Below are 24,767 nucleotides of genomic sequence, written 5' to 3'. Positions count from 1 at the left end.
CAAATGCTGAGGCGGCGGGCGGAATCTGCTACTACTTTCTTTCTGGACTACTTTCTTTCTGGCCGCCTTCTACTCTTAAACATGTTCATAAATGATTCCTTACCCCTTTAGCACCGAAAGAATATCTGTAATATTACGTGAATATCTGTAAAAGTCACATTTTTCTATTAGCTATGTCTGCTAGTGCATAGCATCTCTTCTTCACTGCTAGAATAACTACATGCCAACCGATCACTGGGTTACCAGCGCCCTCTGCTGGTTCAAACAAATATCGGATGTAAATACAGGGCAATGACTATTTTTTTTTAAGTCCAATTGTTAAGTCACAAAATACATTTTCAGTTGCACTTTTAAAAAGAAAAAACTATTATGCAGTTTTGCATTGTTTATTATAGAACCAGAATTTAAATTAATAGGCTTCTTCTTCATTTGTATTATTCCTTTATTTATTTCATTCATTCAAGATTTATTTTTAGTTAAATTGCATTGTTTTGAATAGTTTATCAAGGGATTCTTTTGACAATGAAAAATTAAAAGGAAAATAGTACAGTATTTTCTAAAAAAAGGAATATTTTTCAATCATCATTTGTGTACAGTCCCATTTTGTAAAATAAATCGTGAGAGAATCGTATCGTGAACCCAGTATCGTGAATGGAATCGTATCGGGAGTTGAGTGAATCATTACATCCCTAATCGGGATATATCATCTCGTGACGTGCAAACCTTTTACTTGATATCACAAGGTTGAGAAAATGAAATACATTGTATTTCATACCATTTTTGTACTTGTAAAGGTGACATTTGTAACTAATATTGCGATGTGTACCGTACGGTTTAGTATCGGGATACATCGTATCGTGACACGCAAATTGTGAATTGTAATGTATCGTCAGATTCAAGGCAATGCACACCCCTAGCTGACAGTTTTCGCTAACACATTACTTCAGTCTAACATGTTCTAAGTATTTAAGTTTGAGCGTAAACTTTTTGTGCTAACTTATTTAGTTTTTATTTTAAAACACTTTTCTTTTCTTTTCATGCGATGCATTAAGCGGGCTTTCCTTAAGCTGCCTTTGATCTTCCCTGAACTACCTGACTTTGTGGGCTACAGATGGAGTAAATATGGGTCCCGCTAACCCTCCATACGGCTTTAGACCTTAAGTCCTGATTAGCTGAAAAGGGCAGCACTTGCTTTTTGGATCCTGGATATCAGACGACACAGAGGGGAACACGGCCAAGTGTTTTTGTGCTTCATTTTTGAAGCGGAGATGTCGAAGGGGTGGGGGGGATAAGAGGGAGTTTCTGTAATAGATACTTATCTTACTGCCCTCAAGCCCCTCAAACAAAGTCCCCCTCTGAAGAGATTATAACCCAGGGAGGGCACATTAACTCTAATCCGCTGCTTTGAGGCCTCACACTCCCCCATACCACCCTCTGCCCCACTTATTTCAACCCTTCTGTTGTTGTTGGGGGGCTACCTTGTATCTGCTGCATGTATGAGTAAGGCCTGTGGCTACACACGAGGGCTCTGTGTGTGTGTGTGTGTGTGTGTGTGTGTGTGTGTGTGTGTGTGTGTGTGTGTGTGTGTGTGTGTGTGTGTGTGTGTGTGTGTGTGTGTGTGTGTGTGTGTGTGTGTGTGTGTGTGAGTGTGAGTTGGAGGGGTGGAGTGAGCGTTTCAATAGCACGCTGACTCTAATGAAAAGCATTGAAGGGAGCATACTGCTGTGTAACTGATTCCTCTCTCTGAAGAGATTAGGCGCTACATTGTTGGTTTGGTTGCTCATTTCCATGAGAGCACAGCCTCCCACCGGCCGATGCCTGTCTTTGTTATTTTGAGTTGGAAAACAGAGTCCAATGTCTCCCGCTTCCTTGTAACCATTGTTTCACAAATAGGCCGAAATGTAGATGTCACGTCACAGATGCCCAATAACCTCATTAGCTGCTCTCTGTGGGGCTACACGCCACAAATAGTGGATGCACGAACTTCAATCTGATTAAAATACAACGTTTCTGCAACTGTGCATCCTTTATTTTACTGTAAAAATATGCTTTTTATTGATCACAACTTTACTAAACATAATCAAGGTCCAATATTTTTTTATTTTTAATGTTCTGAGAAAAAAAGTTTGAACTCTGAATTTCAAGTCAGAATTCTGGTATTAAATAAATTCAGACTTTTTTCAGAAAAGTCAGAATTCTGAGAATAATGTCTGAATTTTGAGAAAAAAGTAAGAATTCTGATTTTGAATTAATTCAGAAAAGTCAGAATTTCGAGAAAAAAGTCAGAATTCTAAGAAAAAAGACAGAATAACAAAAAAAGTAAGAATTTTGATATTGAATAAATTCAGAAAAGTCAGAATTCTGAGATTAAAGTCAGAATTCCTATATTAAATTCATTCTGATTTTCTTTTCCTCAGAATTCTGACTTTAAACTTTGTTATTTTGAGATGGAAAACAGAGTCCAAAGTAGATATCCAATTCCTCTTTGTAACCACCAAGTCAAATTCCTCGTGTGTATAATTTACATAACTTGGCCAATAAAGTTGATAAAGTTGTTTCACAAATAGGCTGAAATGTAGATGTCACGTCACAGATGCCCAATAACCTCATGAGCTGCTCTATGTGGGGCTACACGCCACAAATAATGGATGCACGAACTTCAATATGATGAAAATACATAGTTTCTGCAACTTTGCATCCTTTATTTTACAGTAAAAAATGATTTAATTTTAATGAGAGAAAAGATGTATCGCAACTTTAATATTTATTGGTATGGAAGATGATTAGGACTACTGTATAAAAAAGCAATACAACAAGGTCCAATATTTTTTTAATTATCAATGCTGTAAGAAAAAAGTCAGTATTATGAAAAAAAAAATTCTGATATTAAATTAATTCTGACTTTTTTCAGAAAGCTGCAAAAAATGTTTGAGAATTTAAATATTTTTTTGTTTTTTATAAAAACTTTGTTGAAAAATTATAGGAAAATGCACCATACCGTTTATGTCCTTTTCCCACATACAGTATGTAAACGTTTGGTAAAAAAAAACCTGAAAAAAAATTAATGTACTAATTAGTATTATTTTGCCTCCAGATCACAACATCTGGGGCCAAATACGAAGCAGTTTGATCTCAAATAGGCCACAGATTTTATGCAAAAAAACGAGTAATTTCAACATTATTGTGCCATAGTTTTCACTTGTACGTATAAATAAAATGCAAAATATCTTAAGAAACCATAAATATCCAAGCAACAAGTGACAGATATCAGTCCCAACTGGATCTTCACTTTGAATTTTACAAAAAGATTCATGTTTTTTGTCATTTTTACTTACTCCTGCGGGCCGAATTAGATTCTCCAAAAGGCCGTATTTGGCCCCCTGGCCATGAGTTTGACACATGTGCCTTAAATGAACTTTTGTCTTTCACCTGAAGGCACTTCCTTCATATCCGGTCACATTCAGGTAACGAGCTGATGTGCAACAACAAACTCAATGGGGAGCCTCTCTGGCAAAGCTGCTGCAAACTGGGCCGAGGTACCCGCCCAGGGACCCCTCCACACGGGGAGAAACCACCACCACCAGCTGTCAACCATCAGCACTGTAACCAACGCCGCCTGTCACTCACCCAGCAGAGGGCCGTCAATCAAGCAGTGCCCAGGAGGGAGCTAAGGGGGGGCGGGCCCTGGCCCAGCCCCAAACAATGACTGACTTACATTTGCGAGCAGGATTTTATTTTGAAAGAATGATGGAGTGGTCCTGATAAGAGTAAATGACAAAGGACAAAGAGTGGAAGAGGGGTCAGATAGTGAAGAGGTGGGAACGCTTGATAACATTCACACTTTGCTCACATCTCTCCATTTGTGTTGGTGGAACCCCAGGAAAATCCCATTAGGGGGGAACACTGAGGCTCTGCTGGGGAGGGGGGAACATAACCGCTGTTAAGTGCTCTTCACTTTGGACGACCTTCTGAGTAGTGAACACTTAGCCCCAATTTAAACGATGCGTAACTGCTGCATATCAGCAACGGAGCTGATGGGTTGCCAATAAAGTCAGTGGCCATGTTTACATGATGTTTTTAATTCTGATTTAATTATTCTGAATTAAAGTGATCTTCTTCGTGTTTACATGGAAATAGTCATTGCAAATTGAGGTTTGCATAGAAAACAGATTTATTCTGCTTTTTTCAATCCTGAGTTATGAGTTTTGAAGAAGTAAAGTCACATTTTTTTTTACCTTTTTCAATAAAGGTTACACTATTTTGTAATGGGGGGGTAGCTGAAAACATTTTTCTTCAAAGGGGGGGCACAACAGAACAAGTTTGAGAACCATTGCCTTAACTTTCCATGATACTAACAGGTGAACTTTGAGGTGTTTATGCCCTTTAATCTATAAACCACTCACACATTGACCACGGTTACATGATGTTTTTTTAATTCTGATTTAATTATTCAGAATTAAAGTGTTCTGCTTTGTGTTTATATGGAAATAATCATTCCAAATTGAGGTTTACATGGAAAACAGGTTTATTCGGATTTCTTCAATTCTGCATTAGGTTTGGGGGTTGGGAAAGGTTCTGATTGGACAGGGGGAGAACATGATGTATTCACATCTATCGGTAAAAAAAACACAACAAACCTTTACTTTTTGGCTACAACACATTAAGAACTATTTTCACTTTAATTTTGATTGTAGTTTTGAAGCAGCAGCTCAACATTAACATACAGTTTCACTTTGGTCAGCTGAGCAGGAGATAGAAGACGTACTTTGGCCAATCAAAGCCAGTTCGTTAGTGGTTAGTGCGACGGCTGCTCTACCTCCATCTTGAGTGGAAGGAGAACTTTCGGACGATCCACGCGTCATTAGTGAAGCTCTGTGATCTGGTGCAGGACTTCATGTCCCCGATGTCCGGTGTGTGTGTGAATGTCCGCATGCTTATGCTTCTGTCCATCCACTCTTTTCATTTGATCCACATTCTCTTCTTCTGTCTCGCTTATTGGCGTGTTGCAACCAACTTGAATATCGCCACCTACTGTACAAGTAGTAGTACAAGCCTATCCATGTCTTCTAAAGACTCAAACATGCTCAGGACTTCACACGAACTGTCCACAATCCTTAGAGCTTACATACTCGAGCGATCTGCCATGATTTTGTGAAATAAAATGTGGAGAATTGCAGGATTTTTGGAAGAATTTAGAGTTCTTCTAACAATTTTTTTAGATTAAAAATGACTGCCATCATGTGATACAAACATGGAGAAAATGTTAACCCTGCTAATATATTTGGAGTTAGTTGGAATTAGTTGGTAATTTACACGACTCATGGTTCCTCTGATTTTTTTTTTGCTTTCTGCTGCGGGCCAAATCGAATGCTCTAAAAGGGCCGTATTTGGACCCCGGGCCTTGAGTTTGACACGTGTTCTAAAGACTCACATTTTGAACGAACATCAGCCTTGCCTTGAAGCTCTGACTTGTTGCTGTGAAACGACGCGGTGACCTCTCGCTGCCAGGCGGTGACCTTTGTATCAGCAAAGATAAACTAACAAGGAGGAGGTGTTGAAGCCTGCGGCCTCTCCTGGGATTCTCCCCCCATGTTTCACACCTCACCATGAGCTTTTTCTAATTACACGTTTAGTCCTTTTGTCGACTCGCAGGTAAGGCCCGGCCTGTAATTGACATCACACCCACGGCGATTGTCCTCCAACCACTTACACCATCATTTGTGTATTTATCCAGAGCAGGGCTCTCACTTCACGGCGTATTAGAAACTCCTTTAATGTGGAATATGCAGAGCAGACAAAGGAGGATATGCAGCAGTGGCTCAGGTGTTAGAACACAGATAAGGATCATTTCATCCTCTCTGTAATCATGAATTATCAGTCGGGGGGGGGTGGCATGGGAACAATCGTCTCCCATTTGGTCCCGTTGCTCCCCCTAAACGACTTAACATCCTCGCAGCAAACGTGCCACGACTAAAACCTGTCGGAGAAGCAGAATCAGTGAGTGCAGCACCTGCTTTGAGGCCAAAAGAGAAACGGAATGAATAGAAGTCGTGGAAAAGAAGAACAAAAGGCGCCGCCTTGAGCTGTTTGTCGACCACTGATGCTGAGGCCCATTGTTGCTGCTGCACAAATTTACTTTAGGCTATGTCAACCCCACCCAAATAAATTCCTCCTTCGCCTGCACCTCCCTGCATGACCCCCCCCCAAAACAAAGACATTTAGCAACTTTTAATTCTGAACTTTTCTAAATCATTATTGTGACAAAAATAGACTTTACAGATGAAAAGTAGAGACTTTACGTCAGAGCTGATTGTAATTAATAACATTTTTTTTTTATTTAGAACTGATGTAATAAAACCTAAAGGCAACAAATGTGGTTGAATCTCTTCCTTTTGGATTGTTTTAAACCAATGGTTCTCAACCTTGGGGTCAGGACCCCATTTGGGGTCACGAGACAATGGGAGGGTCCATGGTGGACAATCTATTTTTATCACTTTTTCTTGCCATATTCTTGCTCTTTTTAATTCATTTTTGCTACATTACTCCATTTCTGACACTTTTCCATCAAATTTCAATGTATTTTCAGCCTTTTCCACCTAATGTCACATATGTTCATCCATTATTGTCACTTTTAACTGCTTTTCAACATATTTCATGCTTATTTTTGCCAATTTAACCACATTCACCATTTCCTCATATTTTTCATGCTGTTGAGAAAATAATATTTTGTAATCTTGAGAATGAAGCCATGCAGGTAACTAAAATAATTGGATGAAGCTTATTTTAGAGTTGACAACTTCATTTGTTTTGTAAATATTAAAGATACAATCAAGGATATTTTGGTTTGTTTTCAACTTTTAGTGGGTGATTTATTGCAGAATAATTATGCTAATATAGGGTTCCTCAGTGCTGCCTCGTATACAGAGGGTCTCGTTGAGTTTACATGTTCTCCATGACCTTTCTAAAAAGTTCTCCAGTGTTCTTGCTTCAGCTCATCTTCAGACTGTTCTACACAAAACATCTGCACAGATTTTTGAGTCATCAAAAATTGAGCCTACAGTGTCAAAATGTTTGTCTATAAACATAGACATGTACTTATAAATTCTTGCTAAATGCAATTTCAGTGTCCAATTAAAAAGACTAAACTTTTCGAGTCATTGTTGATGATGATGTTTTGAAAATATTAGAATTTTATCTAAAATTTGAATTGGAGTCAATGCAAAAATGTCATTTTTAAACATCAGTTTTTCACTTATGGAGAAAAAAAATGAGTGTTGAAAACAAATTACCAACATATTCTGCTGTAGAGGGGAAACACATGTAACTTTGGTCTTAAAAAGTTAATTTTTCAAATTGAAATCTGCCTTTAAACGCTAACAGCTGCTGTTTTGTTTCGTCTAAAATTGACCGGCCCCGCCCATTGCTGCGCAGCATCTAGAATTTAGAGTTTATAATTGGCTGCAGGAGATTTATGAGAAATAATAATTTGTTTTTCACTTTCTAAAAAAACAAACAAAAAACAACAAACAAGCTTCATAAATCAAAATGTAATTATGAAAAATAAATACATGTAGAATATCGCTGTAATTTGTTGAAAAGTGCATTGAAAATAATAATAAATTATAGGAAATAATAATATTAAAAGCCAAATCTGACCAATAATATTTTAGATTTAAAAAGTTATTGTTATTTAATGCAGTCCCTATGTGATAATATCCTTTCTGATATCTGCACTCCACCTTTAATCCTCTGTGTAAAACATTCAAAATTATGCAATAAGATAAGGAATATGTAAATATGTGCTCCTGAACGCAACATAAATTATAAAGCAGGGTTGGGGTGGTGGGGGTGGGGGTAGTAATCTCTTATCTCTCTCACACACACGCACACGCACGCACCAAAAACTCCCACATTCGTTATCTGACAATTATCATATACATTAGTCAACACCTGTTTAACTAAACCTTATATTGAGAAGCAGCGTGTGATGCGTTCAAAGCATTAAAATAAAGACAATCAGATGTGAATCAGTGACAGTTGTTACACAAACTTCATCTAAAGTTTATTCCCTTTATTTAATCATCCTGTGTTTAGTGGCGCTGCCCTCTGACTTTAACATGTTTCATCTGACTTTAAGTTAATTTAATTTACAAATGTGCACACGTGTGGGTGATGGAAGTGTCACAGGCTGCTGAAGACTGACAGGATGCTGTTAAATCAATCTGGGGCCATTTTTCAGGCTCGGTGCCAGACGTGGCGACGAGTGTTAAAATTCTCAAACAATAAAACAGTTCCTGAATATGAATTAAAGACTAGAAACTATCACAGATCGTCTCTGTTTAAATGAAATCCTGCAGGATATTTAAAATTATTTGGTGACTTCTGCAGACTTTTTTCTTTCTTCAGGAATATGTTAATGAGTTTCATTGTTGATGACAATTAGTTGTGAGGCATCATTCACTTTTTTCCCAGTTTGCATTGAAATTGAAAACACCGCGTGTTGTGTTTGAGGCTCACCAAAAAAAAAAGGAACAGCGGAGGTCGCTTTGATGGGATTTCAGTGTTTGGTGCCTGAGAAGCTGCAGAGCTGTCAGTCAGTATCAGAACCCCCTCCCTCCGTCCCTCCACTCACACACACACACACCTCCCCCTCACACACACCCGGGTGTATATAAACAGACCCGGGAAGCTCCCACCAGCACTCAGACCTGATATAGAAAAGATGCCCGCATCACAAACTGGATTTGGCTCCTTTTTGCTGGAGAGGAACATGAGTTTACCCGCTGGATACCAGATCCCGGTGCTGGGGTGCCCGCCGGGTGTCCCCCACCACCACCAGCAGCAGCAGCAGCAGCAGCACCTGGCAGCGATGGCAGCTGCGCTCCCCATCGCGTACTCAGGACTACAGGCTTATAACTTCATCCCCTACCCGCACCCGCGGCACATCGCGCATATGGTGAGTTAACATGTGAACAGAAAGTAATAGAACATCAACTCTGTGTATTATTTATAATATATATTATTATTATTATTATATACTGCAAATGTCTGTGAAAAGTTTGAGTTTCAAAGAAAAAAGTGATGATCAACGCGTAAAGTTGATGGATGAAACGCTGCTTTTCCTTCCAAAGTTTTGTAATAATAATAATAATAATTTGATTTTACTGAAGCATGCATAAAAAAGTTTGTAAAGTTCTTTGACTCTTTTTGTTGCTGTTGCAAACTGTTTTCTGCTTTCGGAACCACAATAACAGGTAAGCCAAAACTTGTGCGTAAAACATGTTTTACGCACAAGTTTTAGTTGAACTTTTATTGTGGTTTTTATACTGTTTTAGTTGAACTTTTATTGTGGTTTTTATACTATGCATTGTAAACTGACCCTGGGTGACCTGAAATGAAAGGCGCTGATTTCTAAATAAAATGTAGCCTATTAATTATGTGCGTAAAAAGCGACCCGTGCGTAATGTTTTACGCACAAACAAGTTTTAGTTTAACTTTTATTGTGTTTTTTATACTATGCATTGTAAAGTGACCCTAGGTGACCTGAAATGGTTTCCAAATAAACTGTATTATTAATGCGTAAAAAGCGATCCGTGCCAAAATGTGCACAGCTTTAATTAAAGCTCAGTATTTCTAATAATAATAATAAGAACCTTGTTTTTCTTCTTCATCAGAACAACGCTATCGACCTGAAGGCTGCCTCCTCCTATCACCACGCCCTGCTGGGCCGCGGGGGCGCGTTCTACCCCCCGTACCGCCACCAGGCAGCAGCGGTGGTGGATGATCCAGCGCGGGTCGCCAAAGTGGCCTCCCGGGAGAGCACCGGCGCGCTGAAGGCCTGGCTCAACGAGCACCTGAAGAACCCCTACCCCACCAAAGGAGAGAAAATCATGCTCGCCATCATCACCAAGATGAGCCTCACGCAGGTTTCCACGTGGTTCGCCAACGCGCGCAGACGCCTGAAGAAGGAGAACCGGGTGAGCTGGGCCTCCAAAGGCAAGTCGGATGAGGAGGAGGAGGAGGATGAGGAGCAGGAGAGTGATGAAGATGAGGGCGCACTGAAGAAGGGTGAGGCTCCTGCGGACTCTGGGGAGCAGGTGGTGCAGTGCGCGCTGGAGCTGGAGCGCACGGTGGACCAGAACACACCACAGAGCAAAGACTGTGAGCACCAGAGTCCGCCTTCTTTGGACAGTAAACAGAACATCCACAAACCAAAGATCTGGTCTTTGGCAGAAACCGCGACCTCAGACACTGTGAAGAAATCTGTGGAGAGGGACACCCTTCAGCACCCGGCGGGCAAACTCTGGGCCGAGTGGGCGTCCAGAAACGGACTGCACGTGCCCTCACACCGGGTCCTTTAATGGCCACCAAATGATCAAAGGACTTCCGCTTCAATCACCTATTTTTGCACTTTAACCCTTTTCCAACCTCAGGGAGAGCCTGAAAACCTGTTCCCATGGAGACCAAAGACTGAAAAATGCTGCGTCATTGTAAATACGTGTAGATATAATTTTTTTTCCACTGACAACCTGTAAATTATGTGCTTTTCTTTAACGACGAAGACATATTTTTGCTTGAATAAACTTGATCTTCTATTAAAAAAAAACAAAAAAAACAAATCTGCATTTTAATTCATATTTATGAACCGTGAATTGACATTTTATTAAGGGTGTACAGTACCATGAATCTAACGATACGATATAATTCACGATTTGCATGTCACGATACGATATATCCTGATACTAAACAATACGATATACATTGCGAGTTCACCTTTACAAATACAAAATGGAAATAAATACTATTTATTTCATTTTTTTAACTTTCAAGAACAAGTAAATGGTAACTGTAATTCAAATATAAATATAAAAAACAAGTGCTATGTTTATCAAACTGTCAAATTAAATTTTTCTAAAAAGTTTAATGTTTTAAAGTTTGCTTCGACAACAGATTCTGATTCTGTTAAGTTATTTTTTTTTCTTTTAAAATGTATGTTGTTAGTGAAAACGTGTCAAACTCAAGGCCCGGGGGCTAAATCCGGCCCTTTAGAGCATCAAAGTTGGCCCGCTCAAGAAAGTAAAAATTATAGAAATAAATATGAAACATTTAGTAAATGACCCAATAATTCAGTTGTAGATATCTCAGCCCCTCCAAATACAAACATTTAATTTAAGTCCACATTATTTGTAGAGCTCAGTTTTCCAGTTCTTATATCACATGACGGCAGTCATTTTTAATCTCAAATTGTTGAAAAAACTCCCAATTTTTCCAAAATCTGGTAAATTGTCCTCAAATTATTCCATTAAACTTCCCAAATGAAACTGAATGTTATTGTATTGTTTTTGCACATTTGTCAAGTGATTAAATCGTGCTCACACATACTTATGTCCCACCCCTACTTTAAAGATTATGCAGCCAAAGGCCTGAGAGTCTGTGTATTGTTCTGGTTGTAGAGGAGGATTATTCACCATCAGTCACACTCATTTACATGAGAATCCACAACCTTCTACTGGAGATAATGGGAGGCCAGGGCCTGCAGAAGTCCTCCAACCTCACCTTTCCATCCAATCAGTGAATCCCTTCAAAGAGCAGAGAACGACCCACAGAAGATAAGAACGATGCAAAGTGCCCAACATGTCTGTGTCTGTCTTCAACTTGTCTGTACTAGCTCATTTCACCTGATGCTGAATCCTACAGACTGTTTATAATGAGCTTTTAGCGCCACCCTGAGGATGTAAAGGGCAACTACAGTATATGATACAATTAAAGCAAGGGGGGTTCCAGATGCCTTCAAGAAACTATACTTCTTGAACAATTTAGGCACATTTTTGGGTATTTTAATGTATTTTTGCTACATTACTCCCATTTGGACTCTTCTCCATCAAATTTCAATGCCTTTCCTGCACATTTTTCCACTTTAAAGACATTTTCAGCACTTATAAACCATTTCCACCCCTTTTCCACCTAATGTCACATATGTTGACCAATTATTGTCACTTTTAACCTCTTTTCACCATATTTCATGCTTATTTTTTTTGCCAATTTAACCACATTCACAATTTGTCATGTCCATTATTTGCCAGTTTAAACTAAATGTTCAAATATTGACGCTTTGAACCCTTTTTACCACTTTTTCTGTCTGTTTTTGACCAATTTAATGTGCAACTTTTTTACCAATTTCTGTGGTTTTCAAAATCCCATTTCACCACCTGTTCCACCATTTTTAACCCAAGGATTTACATTTTGAAGATGACTATATACTATTGTGCAAATAATATTAATAAACCTCCTACACCAAACTTCCCCTCCTCACATTTCTGCTACTTTGAACCTTTTTTTAACCACTTTTTCTGTCTGTTTTTGTCCACTATAACATTCAACCAATTTCTGCGGTTTTTAAAATCCCATTTCACCACATTTTTGGTCACTTTTAACCAATTTTCTGATTAAAACTAGGATCAACATCTTTAGGATGACTATATATTATGGTGCAGATAATACTAAACTTCCCGGATAACAGTGGATATTATTCAGATAAATAAATAAATGTGGTTATCACAGATTCATAGAACAATAGACGATGACGACATAATCCAAGATGACCGTCCGGACAAGAGCCGAGACTATTTATTAATAAGAGCCTCAGAATACACGGATATAATGAAAAGTGTGATGTATTTATGTTAATGCTGTCGTGGATAATTTAATGTACACAATGACACAAACATTTAAAGCAACATAGCGACCACATTGTGTTAATAGAGTCAAAGCACACTATACATGACAAATATGACAAATAATTCCAGCTTCAAGACTCGCAACATGTTCTTTTCCCACAAGTAAATCTGGACAATCCTATGATACATTTCTCCCTCACACATTCAAAGGCAGAATAAAGTCAAATGTTAAACTGTCGCTTCTGTAGTTTGGGATTCCGGCCAGGAGAGAATGTCTGATTTTCCATCTTCCTGCGTGACCAGATTTCCGTTTTCCGTCCTGACGCCTTCAGGAGAGCTGGGTTTGTCTCCGTCTTCGTATTGGTCTTCCTCTGGACTTGTGATCCCACCGTTCTGAGCTTCACTCTGCAGCTGCTCCTTCTCAGCCACTGGTGCTTCAACACAGTGCTGCAGAGAATCACAGAAGATATTAGAAAACATTTATATACAATAGTGCAGGGGTGTCCAACCCCTCATTTTAGTTCAGGGGCCGAGTACGGACCAGTTTGACCTTAAGTGGGCCAAGAGCAAGTTAAACATTAATGTGCCTCTGTTTGCACTTCCATGTAAATCCATGTAACTTCCTCCAGCGGGCCGAATTTGATGCTCTAAAGGGCCAGATTTGGCCCCGGGCCTCACGTTTGACACAAGTGCAATAGTGAGAAAATGTGAAATTACATTTTGTTTATATAAAAAACTTTGGAAAACAAGAATTTTGACTTAATTATGCCACATCCTGGGATGGTAGTTCATTTTGTCCAACATGTATTTTATCTATCTATATCTATCTATCTATCTATATATTATCAATAGGGATGAAGACGGGTAAGTTTCATCACACGTCTAACACTAGAGGCCAATATTTAGCTACTTTTCTTCAAAGCCAAGTGTTACAATTAATCCATTAATCATGTAAATAAAAATTATATCTGAATAAATATAAGATTCATAATTTTCTTGCCCTATAAAGCACTTAAATTATAAATTATTCTGTCTTCGTGAATAAAAACTGCTGCTGAATTGTTTCCATATTTCATTACAATGAAGTTTAAAACCGTCATTTGGACTTTTTAAAGTCATTATTTGTAATTGTGCATGGAAAACTTCATATTCAGTCATTTTTACAGTTTGTCAGACTTGACGGCTTGTGATTTGATCTGTTTTGTGTTTGGATGTTCAGATTCATTCATTTAAAGATTCCCTCCAGCAATAATGAACATTTCTTAGACACAAGTTGTCATTTGAAGCAGATTAAAAGGTACTTGTTCTGATGCAGTGAAACAAACATTTACCTGAGGTTTCATTTTGGCTTGTAGTTTTTTACCTGATAAAGAGAAGAAGATAAAATTAAATGAATCCTATTGAATGTGTTTAAATCGATTTGTAATAATCAAGAAAAACTTACGTCGACATAGGAAAAACACAGCCACAGCTGTCAGAACAGAAACCACCATAAAGACCAGCAGTATTATAATCATGGCTGTAGAAATCCCTGCTTTTTCTAAAAGAAACGTTTAAAAAACAAACAGAAAAAAAATATCAATGATTAACTGATGCACAATATGACAGAAAAATGCACAAATTACTTCAAACACACACTTAACAATAACAAATGTTCGCAAAATACATCTTCAGCATTTTTGTGGTCGTTTTTCTGTTATTTTATGAAATTTTGTTGTTTTAAAGTGTGTGAAGTAATTGTGCATTTTTCTTGTTGATAAAAAAATCCTACATTTTTGTCATTATTTTGTATATTTTTATGTTATTTTGTGTATTTATGTTGTTGCAATGTGTGTGTTTCGAGTAATTTTGAGTATTTTTCTGTTGTTTTATGCATTTTTGTTGTTGTCTTCTGCCTTTTGAGAGTAATTTTGTGCCTTTTTGTATATGTTTCTGTTATGTTGCGTAAATTTGTTGTCGTAATGTGTTTGTTTGAAGTAATTTGTGCTTTTTTTGTCATATTGTGCATTTTTGATGTTGTGCTGTGTTTCCAGAGAAATCTTCTGCATTTTTCTTGTTCTGTTTCTCTGAACTTCTGTTATGTTTGTGATTGAAGTCATTTTGTTGTATATTTTTCTGTTATTTTGTGAAACGTTGTTGTCCAAATGTTTGTGATCATTTTCTGCATTTTTCTTGCCATTTTGTATATTTCTCTGTTATTTTGTGTATTTATATTGTTGTAATGTGTGTGTTTGGAGTCATTTTGTGCATTTTTGTACTTGTGCTGTGTGTTTTGAGAAAAATCTTCTGCTTTTTGATGTCATTTTGTATATTTTTCTGTTATTTTGGGAAATTTTATTGTCCAAATATGAGTGTTTGGAGTCATTTTGGGCATTTTTGTTGTCTTGTGCGTTTTGAGAGTACATTTTTTGCCTTTTTTTTTGTCGTGTTGTATATTTTTTTGTTATTGTGAGTAATTTTGTTGTGTCTTTGGAGTAATTTTTGAATTTTTAGGGTCACTTTGTATATTTTTGCTGCTGCTTTGTGTATTTTTCTGTCATTGTGTTTATTTTTGGAGTCATTTTTCACATTTAACGCATGGGGCTGCACACATTTAAACTGAGGACCGTATGTGGACCCCAGTTGCCTATGTGTGCACTAAAGGGTCTTGCCCCTTAATTTTTTTATGATTAAAAAAGATAACATTTTGTTCAGAAGTCTTTTCCAAAGCTGAGAAATCTATGGAACAAAGCCACTTACTGTATTTGTGTCTATTACATGTTGATGTTGATCTGTGAGAAACAGAAACTCACCACATTTGTTATCCAACACATCGGATCCTTTCTCTACCACGTCGTAACCCTCCTCACACCTGTGGAGAAGAGTTTAAAGTCATCAGAAAAGCCTCAAAGCGTCACATCTTCCACTTTTAACACGTCTTACGTGGTCCATTTGTGACAGACGCCGTCCCAGGAGTTCTCATTGGAAAACGTACCATGGAGACATTTCTCACACACCGTGTCCTGAGAGTGGTTCCCTGATAGAAGAACAACGTCAACCTTTAGTCTGTCACATGGTACATTTGTGTAGAAAGTCCCAGATAAATGTTGTAGTACCTTTGGGTTGAGCTCCAAACCCAGGTTCACAGGCCGTGTGAGGAACGCACGTCAAACACTCGTCACTGGAACAGTGAAAGCCGAGCTCACACATGCACACAGCTCGTGTGTTTTTGCTCGAATGGATGGAAGTCCTGAAGTTTCTGTCTGAAGAAGAAAAAGTCAACAAAGTAAAGAGACTTTATGTGTTTTTGTTGTAATTTCAGTTTATTTCTGCTGAAATTGTGTATATTTTGTGGTCAGACTGTGTTCTCATTGTATATTATATTGTATTTTTTGTTGTTGTGTATGTATTTTTTGTGTTTATTTTGCTGTTATATGTATTTTTTGTTTTATTGTCATTTTTTGTGTATTGTTTTAGTCATTTTAATGTATTTTTTGTCATTTAATGATTTTTGTTGTCTTTTTTTGTACATTTTTGTCATTTTGTATATTTTTAATGCCACTACTTTTATGTTGTGTGTTTTTTTCTAATCGTGTGTTTGTTTTGTTGTTTTGTATTTCTTCATCATTTGGTGTATTTTTTGAATAATTTTTGTGTATTTTCTTTCATCCCCCCTAGGATTAATAAAGGAATTCTGATTCTGATATATTGTGGATTTTTTGTATTTTTGCTGTTATGTTGTATATTTTTCTCTGGATACTGTATGTGTTTGTTTTGTTGTTTTATGCAATTTCTTTGTGTATTTTATATGTCTTTTTAGTATTTTTGCTGTAGTGTATTTTACTCTACGGTAATTGTGTGTTTGTTTTGTTGTTTTATGTTTCTTGCAATTATTTGGTGTATTTTTGTAGTCATTTTAGCGTAATTTTGTTTCCATTTTGATTATATTTTGAGCATTTTGAGTATTTTTGTGATCATATTGTGTTTTTGGAGTCATTGTGTAATTTTTCTATTGTGTTTTGTGTTTTATTTTTTCGTCATTTTGTGTGGTTGATTTAGGGGTCGCACAAAATGAAACCGAGGGCCGCATGTATATAATAAATAAAATAAAAGGCCAATAATTATGTTTATATGATGTAACTGTTGCTCTTACTCGGGTCACAGTACGGCTGACGTTTACAACGCGTGGCATATGTGTACGTCTCCTGATATTCGTTCTCTGCACATTCTACACAGTCAGGGTCTTCACACGAGGCTGAGGTCGTCATGTGTGTTCCTGGAAAACAACGGGATTAGATTTTATTAAACAGAATTCTGTTTAATCTCAATCCTAAATGTAATATTCTGCAGGTTAACATTTCTAATTTCGTGTGGCCCCCAAAGTAAATGCAACAGTCCCCCAAAGAAACATAAAAAATAAAGAAAATACACAAAGGACAACATAATTATTCAAAAATAATAGTAAAATATACAAAGCCAACATAAAAAAATACACTAAATTAAACAAAATGAGCACAAAAAGGACATACTACACAAAACAATCAACAAAAATGCACAAAAAACTGTAAAATACACAAAGTGAACAAAGAAATACACAAAATAACACTAAATTATACAAAAGGAACACAAAAATAAGAGTAAAATATACAAAACAAACACAAAAATAGGAGTAAAATATACAAAACGAACACAAAAATAAGAGTAAAATATACAAAACGAACACAAAAATATATAAAATGACTACAAATATACCCTATAATGACTCACAACGCACAAACCAACAACAGAATTACAAAGAATGACTCAATAAAGACACAAACCACAAATTAAACAAAGAAACACACAAAGCGATAAACAAAAATAGACAAACTTATTCATAACACACAAAATGACAACAATAATAGACAAAAACAACAGAGAAACACATAAAAATGACAAAAGAAAACACAAAAAACACAAAACAATAACAAAAATAACAGTAAGATATACAAAACGAACACAAAAATACACAAAAAACTGTAAAATATTCAAAACAAAGACAGAAAATTTACAAAAATGACAAAACAACAAAATTCCACAGAATGATTAATAACACATACAATGACAATGGAAATACAAAGAATAACTCCATAAAGACACAAAACAACAGAAAAAATACACAAATAACAGACAAAACACACAAAACAAGAAAATAATATACAAAAAGGATTCAAAACACACATGACAAGAACAAAAATACATAAAAATTGTGTGCTCGTCAATAGATTGTATTTTCTTATCTGCTTCTTACAACAAATATTGATGTGGATATTAGAATAAAGAAATATTTAAAAAAGTATAAAACTAACATTTCAAGTAAAAAAGGAACAATTTCTGTAAAATAGTTCTGCCTGGTGGCCAAAACCAGAAAATACAACAGAAATGTAAAGGCCACCATTTAAAGCAATCAAATAACTGTGAATATTTTAGCGCATGTATCGCTACATAAAATCATCATAACACACGGAAATACAACAAAAGTAGACAAAAATAACAGATAAACACACAATGACAAATTATTAGTTGTAAAAAGAAGCCACACCACTAAAAAACCTGTTTTGGAGACGTTTCGTACCTGGGCCACACTTGAGGCAGCATCGATCATCAATCTCATACTCAGTTAAAGGGTCACAGTGGAACTGAGCAGCTGTGCATGTCTTCAAAACAAAAGGTTCATGTCACGTCGTGCACAAAAGATAACTCTTTAAAACACACAAGATGACCACAAAAATACAAAAAGAGACAGAAAACTGTACTAAAAGACAATAAAATGCAAAAAGTGACTGCAAAAACACACAAAACAAGAGGAAAATATAGAAAAAAGACTCCAGAAAACAAACAAAATGACAAGAAAAATGAACAAAATGAATTTAAGAAATGCAAACCAACAAGTGCACACAAAAAGATGGAAAACTATTCAAAACAACAGCAAAAATGCAATGCAAATGCACACAAAATGAGAGGAAAATATGCCATGAGGCTCCAAAAACACAATAACGCAAAAAAAAGCAAGAAAAAAATGAGTGAAAAATCCTACATGATTAAAAAAAAAAAAAAAAAAAGGAATGGATGGAAACAACACAGTCATAAGAAGATGAAAACACAAAACAACAACAAACCGGTCGTTTTCTAAGCGATCTGATTGGTTAGGAGGCGGGGCTTTAGGACTCGCTAACATCCAAGCCAAAGCCAAACTCTGAGTCTATCCATAAACTCTGGGTCAACATGGGAAACTCTGGGTATCAGATTCTATTACAGCTGGTATGACGTGGGTCAATCAACCCTGAGTATGTAAACCTTGGGTTACTGACGTGCACGCATGTGATAAAAAGCCATCATCAATGGATCGACGGTTACACGAACTACCATGGCCACCACCCGGAAGAGAGTGATTTATTCACCCTGATGGTGAAATAAGCCGGTGTTTGAGGAATATGAGCCTGTTCTAAAGGTGCGTTCACACTGATTAGTCACACTTTTTGGTCGCTTCATCACATTATCGCTTCAGTGACGTGACGAGCGGGGAATAATATGAATAAAATGTGTCTGATGAGACGTGGCAGCAGCATAGGATGTCTGCACAGACAGCCCTCCTTTTACACTGGATATAAAGACAGTGACTGCTGCTTCAGATCCAGTGACTTGCCATCAGGGTAGGCAAGGTAGGCAGTGCCTACCCAACCCTAGTGGTCATGGCACGTCACTGTTCATATCACACCATTTAAAATTGAGTCATCTGAACGTCCAAATAATGTCATAAAAAAAAGGACTGAAGCAGGAAGCGAACCCATGACCCTACACATCCAAGAGCGATGTCATAATTCACTGCACCACCATAACTTCAAAGTTACATGATTTATAGATCAAACTGTATAACAATATGAAACAACAGTCATTATATTAGATATAATTAAATTATCATCTCCTCCTTTATATTATCCACAGGTTTGTATTCAGTGAACTTTACTACAGACGTCAGTAGATGTTTTAATGCAGATCAACCTCTCAGTGTCTGTCACTTAATGATGTGAACACGTCTGTGGTGTGTGATGTGACTAATGTGTTTCAGAGAAAAGTGTCAAGTTAGAGCAAAGCAAAAGTGTTTCTTGGGAAACGATGTTCAGGTGGGCGGAGCCAGGGAGAAACCCAGGGTTTATTTGATAAAAAATGCCAGTGAGCAGGTTTAGTTCACGGACAATGTTACCATGGTAATATAACTTGCGTTTAGGAAAGGGATACTCAGAGTTTCCCTCATTTCAGCCTGAACATACTCAGAGTTTGACCATGACCTGCTTTATGGAACACCCCTCTGGTTAGCCCTTCAGCATTAGTTGCCATAGTGATGAAGCTCCAGCGAGCTTCGTAGTCCAGCACACACTGATTAAATCCCGGAGGTAATCTAGATTCGTAGCTTACCCCCTTAATTATTTCCTGTTATTATTGCTCAGATTGGTCATTATTAAAGTAAATGCTGAACATTATTCAAGGAATCACATTCCTGTGCGCATTACTATTTTAGTTTTTTAATTTCACTTGTAAAATCCTAATTTTTATGGCTTATTTTCGAACAAACGCAGTGTGAAATGTTGTAGTTACAGTGTTTCTATCAGACTGAGACATAACGAAAGTGAAAGTAACTCCATGATGAAGCACAAACAGCCTCTAACGAACAATTTTCAGAGAAAACATCAAGACAAACCCAAAAAAACCCCAAATAATCAACATCCACAGTTCTAAACGTGATCATGCAAACTCACCACACAGATGCAGATCAATAACACAATCATCCTGAGGAGAAACATCCTATTCAGGATCAGGATCAGGATCTAAAAGCACTGACTTCATCTACTCACGGTCACTACATGGGAGGAGCAAAATCTGGGGATTTTCTAAACGTACTTCCACATATTTTTCAACCTTTCTACTTTCACAATTCATTTTTACAACATTTTAAATCCCTTAAAATGCTTCAAATAATAAGAATAATAAAGCAAAAAACGTGTTAAACATGATATTTAAATCTGTATTCTACTTTACTATTAAATTATCCCCTTTAAAAGCCCTCATGTATGTATTATTTATTCTATTTTAGATTTTTCTTTATTTGTGTGTTTTGTTTATTTTGTTCCTCTGTGTAGAGATATTGACTTTCATACACTATCATATCTATTGTTCTACTGATTGTTGTTATCTGTATGAACTCTGGACTTTTGATCAATAAAAAAACACACACACACACACACACACACACACACGCACACACACACACACACACACACACACACACACACAAAAGAAATCTGTATCTACTTCCTGTAAACTGAGGGTGTCCAGCATGAGGTGCACGGGCTAAACCTGGTCGTCAGGATGATTTTTTAATTCTGTTAAAGCTGCTTCAGAAATGGGTTTGGTTTTAAACATGTGGTGCTGCCCATATTTACCTGTAACTACTTCTGTCAATGAACCAATGAACAAACATGTGACCAGACTCGAAAGTCAAGTTTCATCTAAATGTCCTCGTTTTTAACCCTTTACGACACAAACACTGTGTCAAACTCAAGGCCCGCAGGCCAATTCTGGCCCACAGGAGCATCTGATTTGGCCCCAGGGGAGAGGGAAACATTGAAAGAGAAATCTTTAATTGCTGAACTAATAATATCCCAGTCCAACCAAATACAAAACTTCAGTAAAACTTAATTATATTTACATTTTCTGTGCAAATCATGTTTCATAATGAGCCATTTTTGTTCGTATGAGAACTTACTAATAAATTAGTATTAATACTAATGAACTGAACAGTCATCTTTCCAAATAATCTATTAAAAATGATTTGAAGATTCGATTAATTTACGTTATGAAGCAATAATTTATTTAGCCTTATTTCAGAAAGATGGAAATTAGGCATTGGCAACTGGTGGCCCGCGGGCCACATGCGGCCCTCGGTCTAATTCTGTGTGACCCCCACTCCAAAAACACACAAAACACAAAATCATAATAATAATGATGATGTACAAAATTAGAAACCTCACAAAACAACAGCAAAAATATACTAAAAATAATGTGAAAAAGTGATAAAGCTCAGACTTTTTAAAATGTCTTTATTGAATATTATGCACAGTACTTTCATGCTTCTCAGTAACAGTAAACATAAGCGCATAGAACACGACATCATAAACAACAGCAAAAACAGAAAAGAATAAAAATAAAGAGGCAATGTACAAAATAAATAAATATAAAGTAGATCAGTTTAGATTAAAGAGGTTACAATCTTTAAATAAATCATTTATCAAACTGAATGTGGGGATAGACTTCTTATTATTCATTAATTTAATGGATTGTATATAATATTTACACTCAATGCTGAATGCTGTAAAGGGTGGGTTAATTTTCCAGAATTTACACATATTGCTGTGGAATTTACTAAGTAAAACCATCAGATTAATTGTTTGTTGTAGTTTTTTTATTTTTGTTTAACAAAAATATATGTTTTGCTGTCAGATTTACTGTATCCTTCAAATAATTAATCAAAAAATCTTCCATATCTGTTTTTTTTTCCAGCTCATTGTGCGCCCCCTGCTGGACATGAAAGGAAATACATACTTCAAAGCATTTACCTGCATGTGCAAACATGTCACCTGACCTGTAACCTGACTGATTATTATAGCAGAAACTCTCCTTTGTGACGACGTGGGCGTGGCTTAAAGGGGCGTGGCTTGCCCAGAAAAGACGGGGGAAGGTTTTGGAGGAAGGAAACAAATCACAGATTTTCTCCTTTCACCATAACAAAACAACACAGGGTTAGAAATAAAAGAAACGTAAAGTGATTTGATGAACTTTGACCTCTCTGAGGACACTGAGCTGCAGACATGCCGAGTCTGGGAATTAAGAAGAAAGAGAATCAACCCAACAGGGTGGAGAAGTTACCAGAGGACCTTCCACAGGTAGGGCCGCTAACCCAGCTTTAAAATCACACAAACGATCAAACTCTGCATGTTTTCCTCTCTTATTTAACACCTTAAAGCTGTAAATGTGACTTTCTACTGCAGGGAATAAAGCCAAAGTTTAGCTTCATGTGGTTAACTTCCTCAAATCAACTGAACTTCCCACATTTGGACATTTTTTATTTATTGTTCACAATCACACAGCAGAACTTGAACTGATTAATACTAAACTAAACTGATTAAAACTGTTGCTTTCACTTAATCATTTTAATCACGTGCACGTGATGCTCTTCTGACTCTATAAATATCTTTAAAATCCTAAAATCAATCAGTTAAACCGGGGTTTTTAACCTTGGGGTCGTGACTCCATGTGGGGTCACCTATGGAGGTAGATTTGTGTCTTTATTATTTAATAATATTAATAATAAATCAATAAAAAGAACAAACTTAAATCAAAAAGTGTTCAAATGCAAAAAAACATACAAACAAAAAAAAAAACGTCTTTGATTGAAAAGGTTTTTTTTTTTTAATTGAAAATGCGTTTTTTTTTTTCAATTGACATTTTTTGGTTTTTATTGTATTAAAAATGTATTTTTTTTGATTGAAAAAGTTAATTTTTTATTTATTTTTTAGTCATCTTTTTTATTTGGGCCACATTATGGGTAGTACATATGTGTTTTTATTATTCAATAAAAAATAAAACATCTCATTAAAAAATTCAATCAAATAAAAAAAGCATTTAAATATGGGAGGCCGTTTAGGAAAAAACACAGTGAAAATGAAAAAAAAAAAAAAAACACACAATGAAAACCAAAAACAAACAACGAATACCTTGGGTTTACACATTAGATGGCGCACTTGTTCATTGAAATCCATTTTTTTTTACCAGCAAACGAGAAAAGCAAGTTGAGTCACTGCAATAAGCACGTAGCCGTACTTTTATTCTCTAGCAGCCTTCAACAGCTTCCTTCCGGTCACATCAACCAACATCCGGTTACCCATCAATCAACGTCCGGTTACACGTCAATGTTTTTTTTTTTTTTTTTTTTTTTTTTTTAATTCAGTCACGCACTTTCATTGTGAAAAAGCATCCGATAAGCTTTATCAATGTAAAAAAAAAAGATGTAAATTGTAGATATATTTAAAAAAACAAAACAAAACAAAAAATGCATTAAAAAATGGATTTACAAGTGCGCCATCTAAAGTGTAAACCCATGGTTTTCTTTAAGTTTTTTTTTTGTTTTCAATGTGTTTTTTCCTAAACGGCTTCCCATAGTTGAATGCAATTATGTGGGTCTCAATTTTTTTTTTGATTGAATAATAAAGACACAAAACTACCTCCATAGTCGTCTGGAATGTGATTAAAAACATATTTGATAAAAATAACATTAAAAAAAATGTGTATATATATATATATATATATATATATATATATATGTATATTATTCTTTTTTCAAATTAAAACAGAATCATAAACAACTGTTTTCTATATTTTCACTTTTCCAAATATATATAAATCTAGTTCAAATAAAATGCAAGAAGAAAAATAAAAAGGTAGAAGAAGACAAAAAAAAAATACAGTATAAAAATATCTGAGCTGTTGCATTAATTCTGTTACACATTATAGCTACAAACATGATCAAAAACATTCTTTGGGGTCACCAGAAATCTGTAATTTAAGAAAAAGGGGTCACGATCCCCCAAAAGGTTGTGAACCCCTTCTTTAAAGCCACGTTTCCTGTAATGCAGTGACGTGTGTTGTGTTTGCAGTTGACCAATGAGATGCAGCTGAGCATCATGAACATGGTGAAAAGTGGAGAATTATCCATCGAGGACGCGTTGGACCGAGCCAAGGTGGATCGACTGCTGCTCAGAGAGAAAAGCTTTGCAGAGGAGGTACAGTGATACCATAACTAACTGTAACTGTAGCTAAATATTAGAGAATAATATTTATTAGAGAAATTATAGATTTGACTTTCAACATGCCAATGATGGTGAAAGTAGAAAATAAGCCAACAGCAATACAAGAATGACTAGTGATTTAGGAAAAAATAATGCAAGGCTTGAAGCTCATAAAGAGCTCGTATAATATTTACCAGTATTACTTATTTATTTATTCATTTATCTTTTT

General features: G+C 36.3%; 3 protein-coding genes across 3 annotated transcripts in view; 2 read left to right on the top strand and 1 right to left on the bottom strand.

Moving 5' to 3' along the window:
- The first annotated feature begins 8,395 nt into the window (after window positions 1-8,395).
- On the top strand, window positions 8,396-10,514 carry irx7 (iroquois homeobox 7). Its single transcript, XM_028453635.1, has 2 exons — window positions 8,396-8,956; window positions 9,675-10,514. Exons 1-2 carry the CDS (start codon window positions 8,723-8,725, stop codon window positions 10,359-10,361), a joined length of 921 nt encoding a protein of 306 aa, XP_028309436.1. The 5' UTR covers window positions 8,396-8,722; the 3' UTR covers window positions 10,362-10,514.
- A 2,163-nt stretch (window positions 10,515-12,677) lies between these two features.
- Window positions 12,678-20,569, bottom strand: cd40 (CD40 molecule, TNF receptor superfamily member 5). Its single transcript, XM_028453457.1, has 9 exons — window positions 20,453-20,569; window positions 18,271-18,352; window positions 16,810-16,932; window positions 15,773-15,919; window positions 15,600-15,693; window positions 15,470-15,528; window positions 14,122-14,217; window positions 14,009-14,040; window positions 12,678-13,124 (listed from the first exon to the last, which is right to left on the bottom strand). Exons 1-9 carry the CDS (start codon window positions 20,495-20,497, stop codon window positions 12,906-12,908), a joined length of 897 nt encoding a protein of 298 aa, XP_028309258.1. The 5' UTR covers window positions 20,498-20,569; the 3' UTR covers window positions 12,678-12,905.
- A 1,842-nt stretch (window positions 20,570-22,411) lies between these two features.
- Window positions 22,412-24,767, top strand: part of LOC114467704 (protein diaphanous homolog 1) — a 46,683-nt gene continuing 44,327 nt past the window's right edge. The window contains exons 1-2 of the mRNA XM_028454208.1: window positions 22,412-22,636; window positions 24,407-24,532. Of these exons, the coding sequence (XP_028310009.1) occupies window positions 22,562-22,636; window positions 24,407-24,532 (201 nt within the window). The 5' untranslated portion in view covers window positions 22,412-22,561. The remainder of the gene's footprint in view (window positions 22,637-24,406; window positions 24,533-24,767) is intronic.

Source organism: Gouania willdenowi, chromosome 7 (assembly GCF_900634775.1).
Source record: "Gouania willdenowi chromosome 7, fGouWil2.1, whole genome shotgun sequence".
Lineage (NCBI taxonomy): Eukaryota > Metazoa > Chordata > Actinopteri > Blenniiformes > Gobiesocidae > Gouania > Gouania willdenowi.
Note: the sequence above shows the minus strand (reverse complement) of the source record. Positions and strands in the feature narration are given on the sequence as shown.

Coding starts and splice junctions, on each gene's coding strand:
- irx7 (XM_028453635.1), top strand. CDS start 8,723: ATGCCCGCATCACAAACTGGATTTGGCTCCTTTTTGCTGGAGAGGAAC. Junction 8,957..9,674: donor CGCGGCACATCGCGCATATG/GTGAGTTAACAT, acceptor CTTCTTCATCAG/AACAACGCTATCGACCTGAA.
- cd40 (XM_028453457.1), bottom strand. CDS start 20,497: ATGTTTCTCCTCAGGATGATTGTGTTATTGATCTGCATCTGTGTG. Junction 16,933..18,270: donor CTGCCTCAAGTGTGGCCCAG/GTACGAAACGTC, acceptor GTTGTTTTCCAG/GAACACACATGACGACCTCA. Junction 15,920..16,809: donor TCAGCCGTACTGTGACCCGA/GTAAGAGCAACA, acceptor TTTCTTCTTCAG/ACAGAAACTTCAGGACTTCC.